Here is a 23,938-nt window from a genome sequence, read left to right on the forward strand (position 1 = left end):
TATTAGAGCAGTAATTTACATTTATATGATAAAAACATCACACCACTTCTCGCCATCTTTTGTGAAAACATTTGCTTTTGGAAATGAAATACAAAATGTGACTGATCAATAAAGAGACATATTGTACTGTGAAATAGTTTCTAAAGGTTCTGTGCCATTTGAAAAGTAAAAATTATTACTGTTATAGTACTAAATCTAACTGTGCTACTAAACATGTTATCAATGTTGTATTTATTCCTATTATAGTACCTAAAATAAATAAAGTGTTCTACTGTCACCTTTTCTTTCACACATCACTGATAGTGTTTACTTCATACAAACCATTTGTGAATTGTATTTTCTGGTATGATTCTGCAATAAGCGTACCTAGGTAGTGGTAATTGTCATTTTAATTTGGCTAAAATGTGACATAAATACATTTTAAACCATTTGAGTCCACGATCATGTTGACGTGATGTTATCGTGCTATTTTTGTCACGTGATAGCATGCAAACAAAAACTTATTTTGCAATCACGTTTTTATTTTTATTTATTTTTTGTATGTGTTAAGTGTGTTTTTAAGCCTTCTTTCAGTTTTTGTTTGATGTCAAAAGATCAATTAAAACAGGAAATAAGCTCATTTAAATTTAATAAATCAATTTGGCACATAGGGGACTGGTACTGGATTTTTTCATAATTTCAGAATTTTATAAAGGGCTAAACAATTTGAGAAAATGATGTAACTGGGATTTTTTCCCCCTAATATTGTGATTTAATATGCCATTATTTTCTAAAATTCATGTCATGATATCCTCAAAAACCAAGCAATAAATCATTCTAAATTATAACACTTGATAGATCAAAGAAGGCCTCACAATTCTGGTAAAATATCTAACTGCCATTATATTGCAAATTTGAAATGAATTGTTTTATTAAAGGAAATGATGATTTTATGTCTTGTCTGTAATAATACAAACATTAACAAAAGTTAGGAAAGTAGGACAGTTTTTGCAAACTATTCTAAAAAAAACATGACACTTGAATGTATTTGCATCGTATGTAGAGTTCAATATCTCTGCCTCAAAAATGTACTAAACTGATATTCTGACACACCTTTTAGGTAAAAATAAATACTGCATCTTCTGCGATTAAAAAATTGTAGTAGGTCATCTTTATCTTTTTTTTGTTTATTTGTTTGTTTGTTTTTTACTTTTTAAATTATTTTTATTTTCACTTTTATACATGTTCAAAATAAATAAAGATAAAGACTTTTGTCTAATATAGTATGTTAAAGTAAAAGAAAAATAGTTTTAATTTTAAAAACTTGAGGTAGTGCTGAAAAAAAGGACACCAAACGAGTACGGTAAACATTTTCAGAGTGGTTTGTATTGTCCAAAGTAAAACATTAGCAAAGAGGTTAAAATACTATAATGTTACTACTGTTATTTTTCCTGTCTTTAATTGGCTATTAACATATGTAAATGTACATTTTAGATACATAAAATACTAAATGCTCCGTCATGTTATATAAAACAATAGCTTACCTGGCAGCTTGTGAGGTAGTCCTGTCTACCTGAGGAACAGTTTGTTGAGCTAAAAGCTAACACCCAACTCCAATTTAGCTTGCTAGCATGATAACATTTGCTAATTAGCACTAGTTTTAGCTGTAGGACCAGCAACTAACAAATGTGAAAACGTCACTTTGGTCCTCTGGATACAAATGGTGTCTGTACCAAATGTAACTCAATTCATGTCATAAATGTTGAGATATGTCACTGGCTAGCGGACAAGTTAGCCTCCCTAGGCCATGTCGCTAGCTTTGTTACAAGTCTTGTTGAAGTTTACCACAAGAATCTGACGCATCATTTTGCACCAAAACCACTTTGTTAGGTGTAACATTAAGACCTCTGTATGGATTTACATGTTGCTACTGGTCCAAGTTTAACCTGGGGGTGTGGGCAATTTTTGGTTAGCTTACCTGTGAAACGACACTATAAATAGCAAAAATATTGGCAACCAGAATAATAAAGATATCTTGATTTATAATGCCCTAATTGATCACAGCAGATAATAGCCACATCAATGCTGTTCCAGGGCAGGGCCAGTGGTAGCAAGAGCTAAACAGGGCCCCCTGCAATCTGATTGGCCTCCCCAAACTCCTTAAAATGATTGGCCAGTTGCCTTGTCAGCCATCACCTAGCCATTTAAGCATACCCAATCACTGATCATCTTGACCAACATTAGATTGGTTTTACTAACTTTATGCTGTGTTCAATTGTACTCGGGACTTGGAAAAATCCGGGTCGGAAATTCCGACTTCTGAGGTAAATGCGTTTCATTGCATAAACTCGGAAAACATGGCCGGCCGCAGTAAGCTGGTGTTTGTTTCTTTCGATGATCAAAAATTACTGTTGGGGAAATATATTAGCTACTTGAGGGAGAGAGAGAAAGAGAAACGTCACATACGAGAAAGTGACTCTTATGGTGTGCAACGCTATTTTCATTCTGACCGACTCGGGCTGCTTGGATCCTACCCCAATTCCCGAGTCAGAGTCCTGAGCTCAAGGGCCATTCTATTGCACTATTCTGACAAGTTCTGAGTACAATCGAAAACAGCATTAATATCAAGGTGAGATATATAGAAGTGGCCCCACCATCCTTATAGACTAATGTATTTGGCCCCCAATGGAAAAAGTTTGGACACCCCTGGCATAGGCAGTTGCATTGGGCCTCAAGATATACACTGATGTGAAAAAAATGTTTGCCCCTTTCTTGATACCTTTTCTTGTATTTTTTTCTCTGCCCCTGTATTTAATCATTAATATATATACAAAGTCACTGTGGAGGATCACTGGCACCAACAGCAAGGTCCAAGCCCTTCAAAAAGCCCCCAAATGTCCTCATATTGAGTATTATTATGATTAGATTGACCCCTATGGACAAATTTAATGGCATGAAATAAATAATAGAGAGAGATCTGTGACAGAGAAGGGATACTGCACCAATATACATGTTGTTTTGTTTTTAATTCCACCTGGCCTAAAGACATGTTAAAATACCAAGATTGATCACAGCAGAGTGAGTGAGTTTGAGTTGAAGCACTGTCAGCTATAAAAAAATAATTTTCTACTCTTAGGTATGACTTGTAACTCTACAGCGGTTACTTGAAAAGAGATTCTTAAAATATTATGTCCACTCTCTATGAATACTTTCAGCTTAACGAGGAAGGGGCTGTGCCTGGGGCCTCCAAATGACTAAAACAAACCGATATTCACTCAACACCGCACACCTTGTTGTTGTTTATCACTTTGTTTTCTCTGTTTTTATTTTTTGCTGTTTACCCTTTATGTCACACAACAGACTAGTTTGCCATGTCTCTTCTTGAACAAAGTAACACAGAGAAACAATAAGAATAGGCTTTATAAATACCAACACTTGACAACACACTATGAGTTTTTTGGGACCCCAAACAACCTGGCCAACACGACTAACGCAGGTTTGCTGTTTTATGTTTCTGTTAAGCCTACGTCATACCATGTGACCCTGGGGATGAGTGGCAGTGGTAGTTGAAGAGTCATGCTTCTGCGTGTCAAAGCCTATAAAAGCATGTTGCTGATCAAAGTCGAATGCAATTTTCCAGCGGAAATGTTTCTTTACAAGACTGTGGTTGACCTTTGAGTTCATTTTTGTCACAAGAGACTCACGAGCTCCTCTTCTACAACATAACAGAAGAGAAAAAAACCCAAGCCTTTAAAAGAACGACAGTGATACAAAACAAGAACGAAACTTTATTGTTCCCCACTTGTGTTGAACAAGCTCATCATATCACATTCTTCACCAGATGGAGACAAGCTTCTAGCAAGCAACTCAGGTGCACAACAGAAAGGCACGAAACTGTCAGGAGAGGAGTGATCTGATGTAGGAAACTGAGGATCATATACATGAGAACATGTGACTTAAGAAATATAAGTCAAAGCATCCATAGATGACCTGCTCAGGCTGCTGATTTTATTGTCACATGGAGGGGACGTTAGGGATCATGTTCGCCATTTGTTTAGTCGCTGAGACAAACTGATGACCTGTTGCTTTATGAAGGTTGAAGGTTAGGTGTAAAATCTTCTGAATTAACAAAGGTCCATAAGAGAACACATCAAATTTACTAAAGAAATATTTATCTTTTAATGTAAGTGTACATGAGTGACAAACATCTAACATCACACATTCACAAATAAAAAATAACTGGTCCCATTGCTGGTAAAGTGTCATGATAAGTTAGCGTCCCTTTCATCAAGCTACAATTAAGTGAACACATGTGCAACACTTTCATTAAGCTGTTAATTTATGTCAGTAATGATTAAAGCAAAAATAACAGTGAAGTCTTTACTGGGATATGAATGACTAGTGTATCTATTAGCTTGCTCGTACATTCACGTCATCAAAAATCAATGTCATTCATTCTATACAAGAGAGTAATTTACACGGATACTATTGTACAGCACAGAAACCGAGAGGAAAAAGCCTCTCTGGGGCGGGGGAGGAAGGGGGAGCTCTCTGGGGGAAGAGGTGGACGGCTACTTACAGCCATTAATTTAAGTTTCAAAACATGCAATCTACAATCAAACGATGCAATATTGATCATAAATGTTTTGGTACTTGTTTCAGTCATTGGCATTAAAGCAAAAAGGAAAGGAAACCATCGGGATTGTTGCTGGGATAAATTTTAAGCAGTGTACAAGAAAACGGTTAATCGGAGGGGACAGAAAAAGCAGGAATTTGGGAATTTTTTTTGGATGCACTGATGGGCAGCGGAGTGATTCAGTGGGTGTTTTTTTTTTTTTAGAGGAGCTGTGAGGGTTGAAAAGGTGCGAGAGGCAGAAGCAGCCAGGGTTTTGGATTATACGGACTGGTAGCCAGTGCGACTCTTCCTTCGGCCAATCAGATAAGAGATAAGCACAAGGACGATTAGGAAGCTGAGCGCCACGCCAACTGCGATGGGCACCAAAAAGCTCAAATCAGAGTCCAGGAAGCATTCCTCAGCTGACAGACAGAAAGACAGAGAGGAGACAGACAGGCAGGTTAGTGGTTTAGTAAGCAGAAAAAACACCAACAAGAGGATTTCAGATATTTACAAACCACTAAAGATTAGAGGAAGAGGCAGAGCAGCAGGAAAGGAGATTAAAACCTACAAAAAAGTGAGATCAGTAATAAAAAATGTAGTGTAGATAATAGGAAAGGATTAGATACTCCAAAGACACAAGGTAGAAATCATTCAAGTGGTTACTTTTTATCCTGCATGAAACTCAGTATTAGGCAGAATGAGCAAATTAAAGTAAGAGTCAGAACAGGTTGAGCAAAATGGGAGGCAGCTCATAAAATCAGAACCACTCTTTAACAAAAATGGAATGAAACACTACAGCGCAGGTTAATATAGCTTAGCATTAAGCAGCAAGCCTGGCTCTGTATGGAGCTTAAATTTGCAATTAAGACCCTAAGTCAGGGGTGTCCAAGCTATGGCCTGGGGGCCAAATGCAGCCAGCAGTCCATTTTTGATTGGACTGCATCAAATTCTAGAAATTAAATGAAATATGACACATATTAGAACATAAAGCTTGTGTTTTGACTTATTGTACTTCATAGTTTAAGCACAAAGTGGTGGTTTCATTTTAATTCTGTAAACAAACATTTTGACTTGAAGAATTTAATGTTTTTGTGACTAAACTGAGGCCTTGTCCACATGGAGATGAAAACTTTATATTTCCATTTTGTTTTGAAAACGTTTTCTGTAAATACGGGATCATTTTAGGAAATGTTGCGGAAGCACGGAACCACTGAAAATAACTGAAAACGCAGTACATATGCCAAGCCTGTATGTGGCACTGTATTACTAAGAAAGAAGGTTGAGGTTGGCTGTCCACACGTAGACAAAACGGTATGCATATACAGATTTGTTCACTCTGGGACCCGGTTTCAAAAAGTAGCGTTTACAGCTTCCCAAAACGCTGTTTCCGTGTGGATGAAATGCTGATATGACAAAAAACCTTAGCGTATACTCCTGAATTCGTCTCCATGTGAACGGGGCCTGAGACAAAACTGCTTATGGTAAACACGCTGGCAACCAAAATAATAATGATATCTTGATTTATAATGCCCTAATAAATTACGGCAATTACATTTCAGGGGTGGAGCCAGTGGTCCCTGAAATCTGATTGGCCTCCCCAAAATGTCTTCTTCCTCATTATAAAGTCATTTAGGCTTACTCAATCACCAATGGCATACTTTAACCAACATTAGATTGGTTTTACCAAATGTAATATCCCCAAGATGAGGTATAAGATAGTGACCCCACTGTCCTCATTTATTTCTGTACATGGCCCTCAGTGGAAAAAGTTTGGACACCCCTGTCGTAAGACAAGTACTGGCAATTTAAAATACTATTTTTCTAATCTTAAATATTCTTAATTCAAAGCAACGCATTTCTATATATGGTTTAAGGTCAGAAATATTCAAGCATGAAAGCAATCCATTCCTCAGCCCCCAGTAAAATCCTGGGTTGAGTTTGGCCCCCCAGAGTAGATTTAAATTTCCAGGTTCCTTTAATAAGTAACCTCTATAAAAAGTAATTGGAAGCCAGCGTTTTATGTCATCATCAGGAGACTGTAACTCAATGCATCCTGCCAAAACAAAATAATGTATTGACAGGATGAATCATCTGGTTTTCAAGGGGGTCCGAAATAGTCCCAGAAATATTGTATCTACACCCCTGCTGTGTCAAAACAATAACATTAATGAGTTGTCAAGGTGCTGGCAGGTATATTTCTAAATAAATGCAGGCTGCCATTTTCCAAGCTTTGCTAAGCTAACTGGCTGCAAGTTGATATTTCAAGATGGCATCAATCTTGTCATCAGATTCGTTACTAAATTAAATAGGATGCCTCCCATTATGTCAACAACAGCAGAGAAAGATCAGTAACACACAAGTTGGACATTTTTCACAGTCAGACAAAGGCAGCGAAGCAAACAGAGAAACCCATCCTTTGTGTGGCATTAGGATTTATGTTTGAGGTGAGTTTTATCTAGAAAGACTCGTAGCCGGTGGCCATGTTTCTCTTTCTCCCGATGAAATAGGCCATCAGAACGATAAGAATGAGAACAAGCAGGGCAACGCCGACAGCTATGGGAACAAGGAAGCTCTCTGCATCGCTCTGGCATTCCTCGGCTGGATGAGAATGAAGAGAGCACAGAGGTGAAAGTGTTACAGGCTGAACAGGAGAAATGAAATTAGAATAAGAATTCACAGTTAATGCATGAACACCTGAAAGAAAGAAATAGCCTGCATAAGAAGAACCCAGGTATTTAAAAACATGGAACAGTTCTTAAAAGGAATAAACATTTAGTCAAGTGTCCAGGGCAGCAAGGCATTTTATTTCCATGAATCTTGAAATACTAATGAGCTCCACTTCAGTCTGACACACAATTTCAAATCCAGTTTATCATAATCCAACAGCATGAGGGAAAAGAGATTAAATCATTTGTATCCACAAAACACACATTTATTTATCTTCAACAAGATGGTCTTGCAGCACAAATTCCCTTTAATGTGCGATGTTCTAAACTAGTGAAGGGAAAGCCAAATCATTTTACAGTTATTTTATGAAGGAACAACTGGGATGACGAGGAACTGGTGAGACGAGTTAAACTGACAGTGGCTGAGGCTAACCTTGGCAAAACAAACACTTAAACCAGTGCTGCAAAACCATCTTTAGAATTAAGGCAATTGAGTTTGTACAAAGATGAAATACTCAAAGCAGCAAAAATCACAAGCAAAAAAATCAAAGCTCATATTTGATTTACAGCAATTATTCATACACACGTACAACGTCCTGGGATGGGAAAGCAAATTATTCTAAGCAGCTTAAAAAGCAAGCACTCTCATATTCAGCATAGTTTACTGTCTGCTTTGCTCCCTCCCTGAAGAGTTGAAACAAGGCTAACAGTTCTCAGCACTGTGCTAGGATGAGGCAACAATCGCAACTATTACCACATCACATTGGCTTTCTATCAAAGAAGCACAGTCAAGGGTTTGACTCTTCAAACCACAGAATCAATGTAACCTGCACTTATTCCTCTGTTTCCAAAGCTCCTGAAAACTTAATTTCAGCTCATAGCATCGAGTGTAGAAATGATCAAATAAATGTTATATACCCAGAACCACACAAATCTAATGTTGACGTTTTAAGAGGAATACCCGGATAGCTTAGACATCTGCAGCAAATACTGCTAATCCTGGCTGCTAACACTACACCTATCCTTTGAAGGTGAACTCTTGCATCCAGTGCACATTGCCATTGTCTGGTAGTGTTTCATGTATAAAATATTTCCATTCTGTAAACGTTTTTACTAGCTCTGACATACATTCTGCACATGTACCACACTTCTGTTGTCAGTGGCTGCTCAATAAATCCATGGCACAACCTACTGTGTTTGCAGGAGTGAAGAAGGGACATTTTATGGAAGCCCATTTCTGCCAAATTAAAATAGAAAACATTTGAAAGTAAGGCAATAACTGAAAAAAAAATCCTAAATGATGATTATGGGATAAAAAGTCAAAATTATGAGATAAAAAGTTGAATTTGTCAGATGAAAAGTCAAAATTATGAGAAAAAAAGTCATAATTATGAGAAAAAAAGTCAAATTTGTGAGAAAAAAAGTCATAATTATGAGAAAAAAGTCAAATTTGTGAGAAAAAAAGGCAAAATTATGAGAATATATCAAAGTTGTGGGATAAAAAATCAAAATTATGAGAGAAAAAGTCATATTTATAACATTAAAAGTCAAAATTATGAAATAAAAAGTTGAAACTATAAGTTAAAAAGTACTAATTATGTGATAGAAATTATGAGATAAAAAGTCATAACTTTTTATCTCATAATTTTGCCTTTTTAACGTCATATTTTTTGACTTTTCATCTCATAATTAAGAATTTTATCTCATAATTCTTAGTTTCCTCATAATTATTACTTTATCTCATAATTTAAACTTTCTCATAATTATGACTCATCTCATATTTTCGACATTTTCTCTCATAATTTTAACTTGTTGCCTCATAATTTCAACCTCTATCTTAGAATTTCAACCTTTATCTTGCAATTTGACTATTTGTCTCATAATTTTGACTTTTTATCTTAGAATTTTATCTTTGTCTCATCATTTCGACTTTTATTTTATAATTTCGACTTTTTATCTCATAATTTTGACCTTTATCTTGTAATTTGACTTTTTGTCCCATAATGTTGACTTTTTATCTCATAGTTTCGACCTTTATCTTGTAATTTTGACTTTTTGTCCCATAGTTTCGACTTTTTATTTAATTTTTATGATTTAGGATTCTTTCTTTTTTTTTCTAAATTGCCCAACTTACACATTTTTCTTTTTTTAAATGGAAGAAATGGGCTTCCATAATTCTTCTACAGAAATGAGTTCATTTATTGTCTCAATGGTGATGTGTGATGTTATTAGATCAGTGCAAAAGTTTGTGCTATTAGTGAGGGAACAAAAGTTTCCTACACTGGTATTTGTTTAATTTATTAGAGTGAGAAGGTTACAAAAAAACATGCCATTGACTTCAAATTTTGTCCATTTAACATGGGATGAGCTAGCACTGTTAATATGGTCGAGGGACCTTTGTTTTTAAGGAGTAGCGCCTTTGTGTGTCAGCACAGGTTGTCTCCCTCCCTGGTTTTTGTGCTAAGCTAGCAACATCCAAGCTGTGCAAAGAATTTCAAAAGATGAGAGTGGATTCTCTCTTCTAACTGTTCTAACATGACAATTTTTCCCCAAAACTATAAATTGCTTCTTTGGTCATCGTCATTCACTAAGAACTGCCAGAAAAAATGTTTAAAATGAAGCTTTCAGGAGTTTTGGAGTCAACTGATGCAGCTGCAGCAGTCCAAGCTTATGCCTACACACAGGTTGGAAAAATATATCTACAGTCGTGACATAAAGCCAACTACGTAGTGCTTTAGTGCATCTGTAAGCATGTATCCTTGTTCTAGGATTTTCTGTGCTGAAATATACCTAATTTCTCCCTTTTCTAAAGATAATGCCAAAACTTCTTCTAACGAGATAAAACATTGACCTTTTTTCTGTTTTTTTTTTTCTCTGACTGAACCATGTGCAAATGAAAGAGACCTTTAAAATATCAGACATTTTTACATGGAATAACAGAAAAGACAGGTGTAAATAACAGCACTTACAAAGGTTTTCTTTTCATGTTGGTTCTAAAGGCCTCAAAGGCCTGAATGTCAGCATTATTGCCATTATTTTCACCTGAACTTTCAGTTCTTGACATCTTTCAAAATGTGCTCCATGAAAAAGGTGTGTTAATACTAAAAAGACAAAAACTTAATATGATTGGAGCCACATGCTTAGGACTATTCCCATAATTTTCCTGCTCTACAGGAGCAAACAGGGGCTGAAGAACATTTTCTTCATACTTTTTTGGAACAAAAACACCATCTTAAAGTCAAAGAGTTTCTCAAATACAGGGGAGAAAGCTGCTTAACAATCTTCCTCTGAATCTTGAAGGACAAGAGGGGGAAATTAATGTTCTTGTCTATTTAATGTAAATGTATGGTGATTAAAATAAAAACTTAAATTTGCTCAAAATTAAATAATGACACAACAGAAAAAGGGGAATGTCTGCAGAGCAAGTGCAGGATCTCATCTTGGGATAAAATGGATCAAATTAATATCCAGGGGTTTAATGTGATTGGCTAACAGATTTTCAACATTGTAATGCAGTTTTTATTATTAAAGTTAAAAGAAAAAGTTTGCGTGGATCTTGCACTTGCTCGTTTACAAAAATCACAACTAAAAGGAAGAACAAGACATTCAAAAAAAAAAAAAAAAAAACACAACAAAAAAAAATTACACACATTTGGGGTCGACAAGTTTGGTCCTTGAGGGAAAAACACCAAACTGCCAGGGTTGACATGGAATTTAGCGTGCTCAAAATCATATCGTTTAAGACCCTTTGACCATCATTCAAAAAGAAAAAAAAAGGGGAAAAGAAGGGGTCTAAACAGTCTAAACAGCCAATTTCCTCAATACCAAGAGAAGGTAAAATCTTGTTTTTATAAAACCATGTCCCATTTTCTTAGATTCAGATTTTTCTCCTGAGTTTTATTTGATTTAATTTATTTTTTGCCAATCCAAGAATTGCACACGAAACCCAAGGACCAGGCTTGGTAACCCCTTTAGATTTCAGGATAGATTATAAATTGGATTTAAAGGGTCTGATATCCAACATAAGTCTTTCTTCGACCAATCACGTATGCGATCACTACAATGAGAATCAAGCCAGCCAGAGCAGCGCCAACAATGATTGGGATTAAGATGCTGGTGTCATCCAATGAACATTCATGGGCTGCAGATAAAAAGAGAGTCAGTTAAAGGGTGGCACAGAGATTCTTTTTAATAAAGCAACACTGAATGTCCCATGAGAGACAAGAGAAGCAAAAGGGCAGAATTTCAGAGGCTTTGAAATGTCCAACTGTGCCAAAATTCAACACTGTACCTGTCAAATCTGTAACTCATCAATGTGGACAAAAAAATTATGGCCTACCGCATGACACATAGAAGATCAGCCTCAGAAATTTAGTGATTCTGTAGGTGTTTGATTTGTTTGAGTTGATCATATAAAGGAGGACTGTAAAGGTCCTCAAAGAGTAAATATTTCTGCATTTTAAGAGGATGCAAGCAAAAAGGCAGAGAAATGCTAATTCTGAATGCATAAAACTCTCCTTTAGTAAACAAGTTAATCTAAAGTTTCAATTGTGGCCGATGCTGGGTGGAGGCACTTTGATATCATAATTAGTTTAACAGAAAGAAAATCACATGATTGCTTCTCATTACTCTGGATAAAACAGCAGTTAAAGACACACCAGATGACAATCACGCTTCAGAAGGATCTGGTGAAGTCACTTGTAAAACTTGTATTCATTCCTTGCATGCCTGTGCACTTTCATTACTATCCCAGTTGACTACAGTTCGTTATCGTAACCATAATTTATTGTTGTTTTTTACAACCTTGGTTCTCAACTAGAGGGTCAGTGCTCAAAAAGTGGATGCAAAACTATTACAGTGGGTCGTGTTTGCGTGGAAAAAAGATCGAGAGAAAAAGTCTATTATGTGCTTTTATTTTGGGAAATATTTCTCTGTCTAATTACTCAGTGACATCTTTTGTTCCACTTAGGCCCCTAAACATTTGGTTGTTGTTGAAAATTTTCAGCAATTTGTCATGCAGGAGGTGGCAATGTGTCATGACTCTAAACCAGTTGAGAACCACTGCTCTACAAATTCAACATCTTGACTTTAACCTCTAAGATTTACAGGTGACTGTCTGTCAATGATGGTCAACAGTGCAAAATTAAAAGGTGTATTGTACGAGGTATGGCCAATAAAAAACAAGACTAATGCTGTAATCCAATTTTATTGAACATAAACATTTTCCACAGTCTCTCTCCTTCAATATACTTAAAGCAGTGCAGTAGGTCTTCTCTGGACAGTTGTCTCAGAACGTCTGTCATTCTTTTCTAAACTTCAGACACTTTCTCTTGTTGGTGTTTTCCAAAGCACTGACTGCTGCTTTGTCTCAGGATCGTATTGGAAGATACAAGTTTCATTGCATTGTAATCACTACTTATAAAAAAAATTGGGGTTGTTTCAAAAATTTCTCCACAAATGGGGTGCCGATGGCCTAGTGGTTAAAGGCGTGCCCAGGTTCAAGTCCAGCCTGTGGCACCGTTTTCCCCCATGTCTCTCATCCCTATTTCTGAGTCTATCCACTGTCCTTCTCTATCAATAACGGCCTAAAAAGTATGAAAATATATCTTTAAAAATGTCTCCACAAATTTGCTTGTGTTTCACATTTTTCAGAAAACTTTGGCACACACACTTCCATTATGTTAAAATTTTCATGTCCAATGGAGACCACTTCTTACACGGAGTAATCGATCATTTTGAATGATTTATTGAGTTTGTTGAATGTTTTCAGGTGTTTTCTGTGTGCATGGGCACCCACAACGTTCACTGACTTGGCAACCTCTCTGCCTTCACAAAATTTTTTGTGACGTTCAATGCACTTGCATTTGACATGCAGCGTTCCCCATACATCTCAGCTATTATCCCAGAAGAATCGGCTGCTGTTTTGTTCAATTTCACTAAATATTTCAAGTTAATGCATTGCTTAACTGTTAGGTTAATCATTTTCCACCACCTTAGCAAAAACAAATGCACTTCAATCAGTAACTAGCAGTGATCTAAAGAACTCACTTACTGAAAAACTTACAGCAGCTCGCATGAATACCCAGCCTTTAATAAATAAAACTCTGTGTGACTGTGAACCACGTAGTTTTATTCTCACAAGCACAGTCTCATTATTTAATAGCCATACCTCATATATCTGTTGATAAAAACTTTTTAAGAATGCTTTGGGTTAAGCAAAATAAAAAAGCTTAATTTATACACTTTAAAAAAAATCTTTTAGGAAAAATAAATAAACATTTTATGCCCTCCTGTCCTAGAACTGGTGGTAATTATCATCATGAATTTGGTTGCTTCAAAGTCCTCATCAAAACCTTAAGAGCAGACAGAGGAGTGCGTCACATCAGACACTTTTTGGGTAGGACCTGGTGAGCAGTCTGCTTTAAGAGACATGAAAAAATCGCCTACCTGTACTGAAAACGCCTGCCTTGACTCCAAATGGCTGCACTCGAAGATCGAAGGTGAAGAGGGTGAGCTGGTTGGTGATGGTGTAGTTCTGCTCTTTGTTGCACATGTAGGAGGCTCCCACAGCTGCCTCCCACAGACTCAGGTTGGTGTTGACCTCCGAAAATGCAACACCTTAAACAGTAACATACAAATATATATATTTAAAAATGACACTAGCTTGCCTCTCTGCAGAGTGCCAAATTGATACTACTGGTAAGTACTCCTCTTATTACCTGAGCTTGTCTTTCCAGTGATGTTTAGAGCATGCAGGCGGAATTTCTTTGTGTCCTGTTCGAAAGAATAGACAAGTTTAGGAAAAAAAAATCGTAGGAAATCCCACCCTGTAGCTCTCTTAGTCAAAGTGCATGTCTAAAAAAGATTCAGCAGCCAGAATACACGGGATATGAAAATTTTCCGCTTTTCAAAACATGATAAATTTTCTATTTCCTGTCAGATTTTAGGAGATCAACTGCCAGAAAATAACATTCATATGTACTGTAGCATCGATTTACTCCTTCCAATCAACAAACACAAACCTTAAAATCAAACTGACCGCTGTGGGACAGTGATAGTGGATCTTATACCAGATAAAAACAATTCAATGTTCAAGCCAAACAGAGGTTTTTTGTGCCGAGTGCCATCTGAACCGTTCGGGCCCGGTTAAAAAGTGACAGGACCAATCAGCATCGAGGGGCAGAGTCATGACGTATGCAAGCAGCAACAAGAAGCCGGTACAATTATGGCAGAACAGATCAGCATGGATGCTGCTAGAGCGCCAGTTTTATCAGAACTTGATGACATTTCTTCTTTAAAAGAAGAACAAGGAACAGCAGTGATTTGTTTTCTTTTCAAAGACGACAAAATTCGTATACTGACATGTCTACAGTCGCCATGTTTCGCGTTCTGCAGCTCTCTATTATTACCTCTGCTAAGGAGGTTATGTGATCGGCAGGGTTTGATAGTTTGTTAGTTAATTTGTATGTTAGCAAAAACTCAAAAAGTTATGGACGGATTTTGATGAAATTTTCAGGAAATTTTAGAAATAGCATAAGGAAGAACTGATTAGATTTTGGGAGTAATCCGGATCACCGTCTGAATCCAGGAATTTTTTGAAGGATTCTGTGCTATTGGGAGATAGGGCTAATAGTGGAGGTCTGCGCTCAGAGTGCTTTTCTAGTTATATTTACGTTTTGTTGCTCTGATTGGCCCGTAAAGATGTGATAGACAGAATGTTCATCCAATCACCCTCAGAGGCTCTGCCCTTTCCTAAATGCCATATATGGAAGGTTTACCAGATGGATGTGTAAAAAAAATCTATCTGGTGTGTCAGGTTCAATTTCACAAGTGGCCCCCAGGAATTGCTTCAACAGCGCCACCTTTCATGCTTTTACAGAACAGCCCCAAAAGGGGCTTTGACCTAGAGTTATGAAATTTGGTGTGTATGTTTGGCTCAGGGAGTTCTACAAAAAAGTTTCCAGGAGCAAACCTCTAACTCCAACAGGAAACCAGCCATTTTGAATAAATTAGCCAAAAATTAGGTGTTTTGGCCTGTTCCAGGGGTCATACCTGATCGTCCTAGTCTGACTTATAACTCCTAACTACTTCCTTGAACAAATATCACCAATTAATTAACTTAAATTGTACATTAACATGTACAGTACTGTATGTCTGCATTAGTGCACAGCCAGTAGATGATAAAGTAGAAGTGCTTTATAATGAGCTCTTTGTAGCTACAGAGAAAGCAGGTCTCCTCCACTGCGTCTGCAAAGACAGAAGATCCGAACAAGTATTTGCACTAAAGATGGCCTGCCAAAGTCTTTTTGCCCTCTGAAGATTCTTACTTCATGATTAGAAGTGGATGCAGGGAAAACAGTAGAATGCAATCTAAAACCTCACCACCAGATGTCACTGAGAATAGCAAAAGGCTTTTTAAATGATACAAAAAAAAATTAGGGGGTGGAACATTTCCCAGAGGTCAGGTTTTGGGGTCATAGTTCAGTTCATCAGGAAAATTAAGAAACATCCACTTTCCATCCCTTATCTCATTTATCTTGGTGGTCACATTAATGCAGAAAGGGAAATCGTTGATTTTACAGTCCAAAAAGCATCTTTTCAATGTTTAATTCTTTAAAAACTTTTTATTAACATTTTATTAATATCTTAATTTAAAAGCTGTTTTGTTGGTAATTTGAACACCATCAATAAACAAAACGTTTGACAATTTATCAGAATCACGAAATATCATATTATTGAGGACTTACATTGGTGAACGTGAGCGTGATGGCCATTGTGTCAGACACCAACACCAGATCACTGGAGTTGACTCCACATTGTCCAGAGGCTGCGGTTTTGTTAGGGTTAGGGTCCAAGTTCATCTCCTGATATTTCTAATCCATAGGGAAGAGATGGACATAAATCAGCAGAAGCTTTATCTTTACTACAGCTTCAGAGAGCAAAAAGCTCAAAAAGATTCTGAGTTTAAATCAGTGTTTGTGATTATACCTCCCCCAGCTTCAGACCAATCCGTAGGCCAAAGTTGGCTAACAGACAGGCCGTGCTGTTCTCATCGGGCTTGATGATGTACTTCCCAGTGGTGGGTGTGGGGAGGGTGGGGGTCGGGGTGGTAGGGGCTGGTCCTGTAGTTGGGGTGTGAGTCGTGGGAGCAACAGTGGTGACTGGTAAATCAGCAGCACAGGAGGTAACTGTGAGGAGAGAGAGAGAGAAAATCAATCAGTTATATATAAAGAGGACAGAAATATTACAGGCTGATGTTGCTGAAGCTGCACTTACTCGCTTCACTCTTGCTGCCGTTGACAACAAAAGCCTGCATGAGCACGTTCCACAGAGTCTGATTGACCAATTCAGACACGATGGTGTCTCTGCTTTTGCATGAGTAGCAGGTGCCCTCTGTTACATCGTTAATCTCAGGCTTTACGGTAAGGGAGAGGGTTTCTAAACGTCCAAAAACAAAACATCAGCATTAGTTAATAAAGAACCTGTCATGCATATTTGTTTGTTTTTTTTTACACTGTGAGGGGTGCAAGTTACCGTTTGATGCAGCACCAGGGAAGGTGGTCTTGTCACTGAGGTTGTAGGAAAAAGTGACAGAATCTGCCTGGTATTTAGCTCCATCGCTGGTGAAGCTCACACTCCAGGTGTGTCCACCAAAATTAAGCTTCAGCATAGAGCTTGTTTTATTACATTCACTTCCCTCTGTTGTGACGTCAGCAGGAAGTTCAAACTCAGCTGTTGCACTCTGAAAGAGAGCAGTGTGACACTTAAATTAGCATGGTTAAGTTTAGCACAGTAAGTTTTATGTTAAACCATTTAAAAGCAACCTTTGCACACCTCAGTGGCCTGCAAACAAACATCCAACACTTGAAATACACATACACTGGCCACTTCATTAGGTACACCCGTTCAATCGCTTGTTAACACAAAAAGCTAATCAGCAAATCACATGGTAGCAACTCAATACATTTAAGCATGCAGACGTGGTCGAGATGATTAGCTGAAGTTCAAACCGAGCATCAGAATGGGGAAAAAAGAGGATTTAAGTGACTGTACATTGCTGGTGCCAGGTGGGCAAAACATCCAGTGAGTGGCAGTTGTGTGGATGAAAACGCCTTGTCAATGTCAGAGGGCACAACATGACAAACCTTGAGGCTACAGCAGCAGAAGACCATACTGGGTGCCACTCCTTTCAGCCAGGAACAGGAAAATGAGGCTATAATTTGCACAAGCTCACTAAAATTGGACAATAGAAGACTGGAAATATGTTGCCTGTTCTGATGAGTCTTGATTTCAGCTAAAACTTTTAGATGGTGGGTTCAGAATTTGGCATAAACAACATAAAAGCATGGATCCATCCTGCCTCATATCAGCAGTTCAGGCTGGTGCTGGTGGTGTGGGGGATATATTTTGGGCACACTTTGGGCCTTGTCGTACCAGTTGGGCATTGTTTAAACGCCACTGCCTGCCTAAGTATTGATGCTGACCATGTCCATCCCTCACAGTGTACCCATCGTCTTCTGACCATTTCCAGCAGAATAATGCAACATGCCACAAAGCTCAAATCATCTCATACTGGTTTCTTGAACATGACAGTGGGTTCAATGTACTCCAGTGGCCACCAGATCTCAATCCACAAGAGCACCTTTGAGATGAGGTTGATTCACATCATGGATGTGCAGCCGACAAATCTGCAGCAGCTGCCTGATGCTATCATGTCAATATGGATCAAAAACTCAGAGGAATGTTTCCAATACCTCGTTGAAACTATGCCATGAAGAGTTAAGGCAGTTCTGAAGGCAAAAGGTGGTCCAACCTGGTACTAGCAAGGTGTACCTAATAAAGTGGCTAGTGAGAATTAAAATATAACAAATCTGATGACTACAGATCCTTTACATATATTGTCTGTCCAGTCCCAAAGGAAAATGTTACTTGCTGGATGCCAGAGCTACATAACCTAAATAATCTTGCCCATAAACTGTCTGTGGTAATTGGTGTAGGGTTCATTTAGCACAAGGAAAGCTTAGAAACTTGAAATGCAAGTATATTTTGGAAGCGTAAAAGTTTATTTTCCAGAGCAATATCACATCTGAATGGGCTAGCACATGCTGGTGTTACGGTTTAAAATGTGACCCTGTTTGCTGGTGACTTTAACCGAACGTGGTGTTGAAAACAGGAGGAGTACTCACAAATGCCTCTTTGTATAGTTTTCCATTAAATAAATGCCTGATTAGCACATTTTGACATTTTAATGAAACAATTAACAAAGAAGTATTTGCATGTACAGCTGTGTAGGCATCAAGGCGTCTAAGCCTCTGTATGCTTCTTTCAGTCCGGTCTCGTCCAGTCAGTCTGGTAAGCTTTGATTTGTGAGAGCCTTTGAGGTGATTCACCTCATTTGACAGAGTCACTGACATTTTTCCTAAGTAGGCTAATCGTGTTAGGTTACTTTCTGTTACTTCTATGGCTCTGAAAACTCTAAACAAACTTTATTTTCAAGTAAAAAGCATAGCAGCCTAATGCGAGAAGTGGTACTTTCACAGTCCACTGTAGTGGGTAATGTACCATTAGTCATGCGTCTGAAGTGGTGAACAGTTTAGAAGACTGGAAGAAAATGAGAGCAGGTTATTAAAAACGACTCATTCAACATCTGTGAACTGCTTCTACTTACACAACAAACTTGTTAAAAGACAGTAACAGGATACATTCCAGGAAAACTCCCTGGATAAAAATGCTGAATAGCTAGAATATAATTATCTTCTTTGTAGTGACTCCTCTCATTTCCCCCTTTCCTTGATGACATGCTCTCCCACAGTCATGCTGACAGTCATGCTGCTGAGCTGACCTGATAAGAGCAGAGCTGCTTTCCTCTACTGGCAAAGCAATTATACAAGGATACTGTGTACCCTGATGTAATAAATATGGCAGGCAGAGCTGGTTAATGTAATAGAGATCAACAACACTCACCTTATTGCCAGCTTCTTCATAGGAGACTGAGAAGTTCACCATTAGATTGGCATATAAGCATAACTTATTGTCACTGTCGTTGACCGATACCTCAACACCATGTGACAGCTGGAACACTGTAAAGGAAAGGAGATATCCTAAGTATTTTTACAAGAAATATTGGTTGAAAATTGGCACCTGACACTTACTAAAAAGGATGTTTTTGGAGGGTCACACAATTTAATCAGCATGTTATTGGTATGAACAGATATAAGCTTAGAAAGGGAATTATCGGCAGATAGGAACATGTCTCCAGAGATTTATCGTCTGTAAATATCGGCCGTACAAACAAATACGTTAGTAGAGTTGCTAAGCTGGACCTACAGACCTACATCAGCTGAATTTGTTTTCTTTATTCATCATCATTCCCTGAACTTTAAAGTGTTTTCAGGGCTGAATCTTTTTATTTGATCATCTTAAAACTCTAAATTGTGTGTTTTATGGACTAAAGTTTACGGTCTGAACTACATGTATCAACTGCTGCTAAAGTTAACTAGGAAATATCTGCATTTTGGATATTGACAAAAATCCAATATCCCTATGTTTCTGTGCAGTGGCAGGTGAATTTACTCAACCTACCAGACATGTAAGCAGTAAATGAAGGTAAGCAACAGAGTACTCAAAAACACCATGGATTTAATCCCAGTCTTTAACTTTGTCTGTTCTGTCTTTATGAGTCAGCCATGGCTCATCTCAGACACTTTTAAATCAATAAACTAATCATCTTTGCGCTTGGTTTAACTACCCTCAACCATATAAACTTAACAAAAACACGTTCTCCCAGTTTATGAGTGAATCTGAAAGTATGTCAGTGTTCTTTATTAGTTTCAGCATTTCCCTTTATAAAACAGACTGAGCACTATAACCCTTGATTATGTTCTACATTGTCACGTTCTACTGCGAGTTAAAATGTCTTGTAAAAGAAAATGGGTTGCTGACAAGAGTTTTGAATCCACCAGTCATTGTGTCAAGTAGGTGCAAAATTTAATTTCTAACCCTGAAGTAAAATAACACAAGCAGAAAGTATTTCAGTGCCCTTTGAATGGTGAAAATACAGGCACAGGACCTTTATTTCAGCTGTCCAACTGAATCTACCTGAACCAATTTCAAATTGAAAAATTAAATCTAACACAGTTGTTTTAAAACTGAGCATGTATAGAAGAGTCAGATCAGTGTGTTTAAGCTATTTCTTGGGTAAACAAGAACCACATGACCCTAAGATCACATTAGTAAACAAACATGTTTCTGAAATGACAGCATATACTTCTAATAGCACTTTTCTTTCCCAACATAGTCCCAGCTCTGACAAGGTATACAAACTTTAACAGAAAAAGGGTCAAGGTCAACTTACATTTATTGTATGGTTTTTCAATGTGTATGGTCATCAAATTAACAGCAGCTGCTCTCAATAACCCGAGAAGAACATAAAGGTAAAAAAGCACCTGACAACTTATCAGACATGTTGGTTTGTGAACCTTCTATAAAAAAATGTTAGGTTTTTTTTTTTTCATTGTAGACCTAAATATCAGATCTGCAACAAGAAAACATTTGGTGGAAAGATTTTTGCTGATATTTTAGTACATCAAAAAAACTGCTGTCAAAATGTTGGGGCCAATAGTAATTTGCCTTTTCAAAAACAGTCTGATATTAACTGAAAAATATACAGTTACAGTTGGAAGGTCAGATGTTTACAGTTTTTCACATTTGCTATTTGTTTACTGAATCTGCCTCCCTGTTGGCAAACATCAAGAACAGACATTTCTAAGGAAGCATGACATTATCGGAATGATACCGATACAACCAGATATTAACTTAGTAAAAGCTGATTCTTTCAGCAGATATAAACATTCCTATTACATATTTACAACAGATATTTTGGCTCAAAAAAATCTGGCTAAATCAGCAAACAAATGAGTTAGTGGAGTTTTAGGATGGACCAGTAGACCTATGTCAGCTAAAGTATTTTTTTTTATTATTATTAATCATTATTCCTTACACTTTAAAGTCTGTTTAAAGGACTGAACTTTGTTAATTTCTTCATCCTCTACTGTACAGTAAATTGAAGGTTTTAAGGACTGTAGTTTTAAGCCTTAACTACATTTAAATATCACTATTGCTTAAAATCAATTTGTAAATATTAGCATGTTAGGTATGAGCAAAAATTTCATATTGTGCATTCCTAGAAATTTCTGATCATACTAAGGTAAGTAACAGCAACCTGCTGAAATATGTGAGCTATGATAAGGGCTGAACAATTTGGAAAAAAAAATAATCTAATTGTGACCCCCTACCCCACCCCAGTATCTAAATTGCAATCTAACATGTGATTATTTTTCAAGGATTTTTTGGGAAACTTTTCAAAAAAAAAAAAAAAAAAAATGCACACTTAAATGTTTGCATGATGCATAGAGCATAAAATTTCTGCAGCCAAAAAATGCATTTAACTGATATTTTGACACATATTTACTGTTAAAGAAATAAAATATTGCACCTTCTGCAATTTCAAAACTGCAGTGGGACACAATTTTCCTCTGAATTTAGGTTATTTGTCCAGTCCTAACTATGACTGAGTTGTAAATATTTCTTTTAGGAAAAACAAACAAAAAACTAAAAAGAAAACCAAGACTCTGACACAGTAATTTCTGCTGTCAGTGTCCCAACATTTTTGGATTCAGACCTTCATCTGGCGGTTTTTCATAACCAATCGACCTGATGAAGGTCTGAGTAATGCAGTTTTCAACAACGCTGTAAATTTTGGACTCGTGCAGGGGAAGTGGGCAGGAGTGTTTGATGGTTGACGTCTCTCGTATTTACCTGTCCAGGTGTGCAAAATATTTCGTCCTTTAAAGGTGCAGCGTGTAATATTTAGCCTAGTAGCATTTAGCTGAACAAACTTGGTAAAATAAAGCAAAACATTTCTAAGATGGTCCATCTAAGTAAGTGCTTAGTCCTTTAAATTCAAAAATAGCTATTTTGAAAAAAACAACTCAGAATAAACCTTTAATTCATACATAGGGAGGGTCCCCTCCATGGATGCCGCCACCTACGATTTTTACGTTTCCATGGTAACACAGAGGAAAAAGGGATAAATAAAGTTATTGTATTGTATTGTATTGACATTACAGATACACATTAAATTCAACTGGCTGCCACAGTTTCCAGCAAAGAAATGCAATCTAGAAACCACTTCTAGATGTTGATAGTCAGTTTTACACACTGCACCTTTAAATATTCATTTTGGAAAATTTAACTCTTTTTGCATTTGTGTCATCTATTGTAACGAACTTTACTTATTTGCTACATCACTATCGCCTCAAAAATTAACCTTTTTCCTGGAGCGATCATTGCCCACAGTGTTCCTATTTTGCTCTATAGTTTTAATGGCTGCTCGTTAGTATTTGACTTTATATTTTTGTGTTTAAGTGTGACAACAGAGCTTGATTCTGAGAGCAGTTGGGACTGTTTTGGTGTGATTTTTGATTCTGACCACAGATTGGTGGTTTCATTTTGTAGGAATAGCTTGAAAACTTGGATCTGTGTTCGGTGTTTAGAGAAAGGGAGGAACACCTTGAGAAAAGTGTGTTAGCAGTTGTGTAAAAACGTAAACTCGCTTTATCTCATAACGAGATCTCGTTCTAGCTGTAGTGTCACGTGCTAGCATACTGTAAACTGCCAAACGTAGCGAATGCTAACTATTCAAGTCAGTAAATGTAAATTGAATGTTTTCATGTTCTGTCCACTGTTTATTTAGTTACCAGTTCCCTCTAAAAACACTGTTTTGAGTAACTCATATTATCCAGTAGCAGACATGACACAGTCTGTGGTTCTATCCTTAAGTCACACTTCAGCGTCATAACAAGTCTTATCCAACCAGTATGCTAATGGCTAAGTGAGCTAACCTAGCCTAGCCTTAGCTTCTCAGAGTTAATAAATATTTATAAAGCTAGCGTGGCAGTTAGTGACTTCAGTTATATTGTTAGTTCTTAATTTCATACCACAACACAATAAACTGTCATGAAAAAATGTCCAAATCTGCGGTCAATGTCCTAGTCCTATGATGTTGACGTAGGTTGCAATTAGCAAGTTAGCTAGTTTCAAAACATCACGACTAAGCAGACTGCTGCTGGGACGACCAGTCGATGATAACTGTATTTTAAGTTCTGTACGGCGAGTTTATCCTCTGGGAAACGGAGTCAGTAGACTTAACTTAGTAACAACTACACTATATCCTTAAATATCTCTCCTAGAGCCGGCGCCCTAAAGAACCAGGCCCGGGTTGTTCCATAAGTTTAATCGCGTCACTTCGCAGCAATAATTTCCCTCACTTTCTCTTTCTGATTAACACAAAGACAGGTTAAGGAAATACATACCGGTTATAGAGGCCAGCAATAAAACAAACGCTGCATGTCGGTACATGATGGCAGCAGTAAGGAGTGTCAGCCACCGGAGAGACGACGAAGAAAAGCCCGATAGGAGCGCTCAGCCAGCGGTGTTTGAGATGGAGCTGAGCAGCGCCGACTGTACCAGGAAATCATATGACCGGAGAGACCAATGTGTCAAATCAGAGAGGTGTGGACTAACAAACAGCTTGAAATCACTCCTCATCGTTTAACATGGTTCATTATTTTACCATGTGATTTAAAGGCTCACCAGTAGGCTATGTGACATTGGT

At 37.4% G+C, this 23,938-nt stretch overlaps 1 protein-coding gene across 4 annotated transcripts; it reads right to left on the reverse strand.

The window, feature by feature from the left end:
- Window positions 1–3,754: 3,754 nt before the first annotated feature.
- On the reverse strand, window positions 3,755–23,797 carry lamp2 (lysosomal-associated membrane protein 2). Of its 4 annotated transcripts, none has more exons than XM_041796808.1 (9): window positions 23,637–23,797; window positions 19,228–19,343; window positions 16,798–17,005; window positions 16,540–16,701; window positions 16,252–16,451; window positions 16,011–16,136; window positions 13,983–14,037; window positions 13,711–13,881; window positions 3,755–5,016 (listed from the first exon to the last, which is right to left on the reverse strand). In XM_041796808.1, the coding sequence occupies exons 1-9, from the start codon at window positions 23,680–23,682 to the stop codon at window positions 4,874–4,876; spliced, it is 1,227 nt and encodes a 408-aa protein (XP_041652742.1). In that variant the 5' UTR covers window positions 23,683–23,797; the 3' UTR covers window positions 3,755–4,873. The 4 variants fall into 4 exon arrangements, with proteins under 4 accessions (XP_041652742.1, XP_041652743.1, XP_041652745.1 ...); XM_041796809.1 differs by having other exon boundaries at window positions 4,874–7,195; XM_041796811.1 differs by lacking the exon at window positions 23,637–23,797 and adding an exon at window positions 18,826–18,864 and having other exon boundaries at window positions 4,874–7,195.
- Window positions 23,798–23,938: the final 141 nt, after the last annotated feature.

The sequence above is a fragment of the Cheilinus undulatus genome, linkage group 10, assembly GCF_018320785.1.
Source record: "Cheilinus undulatus linkage group 10, ASM1832078v1, whole genome shotgun sequence".
Classification (NCBI taxonomy): domain Eukaryota; kingdom Metazoa; phylum Chordata; class Actinopteri; order Labriformes; family Labridae; genus Cheilinus; species Cheilinus undulatus.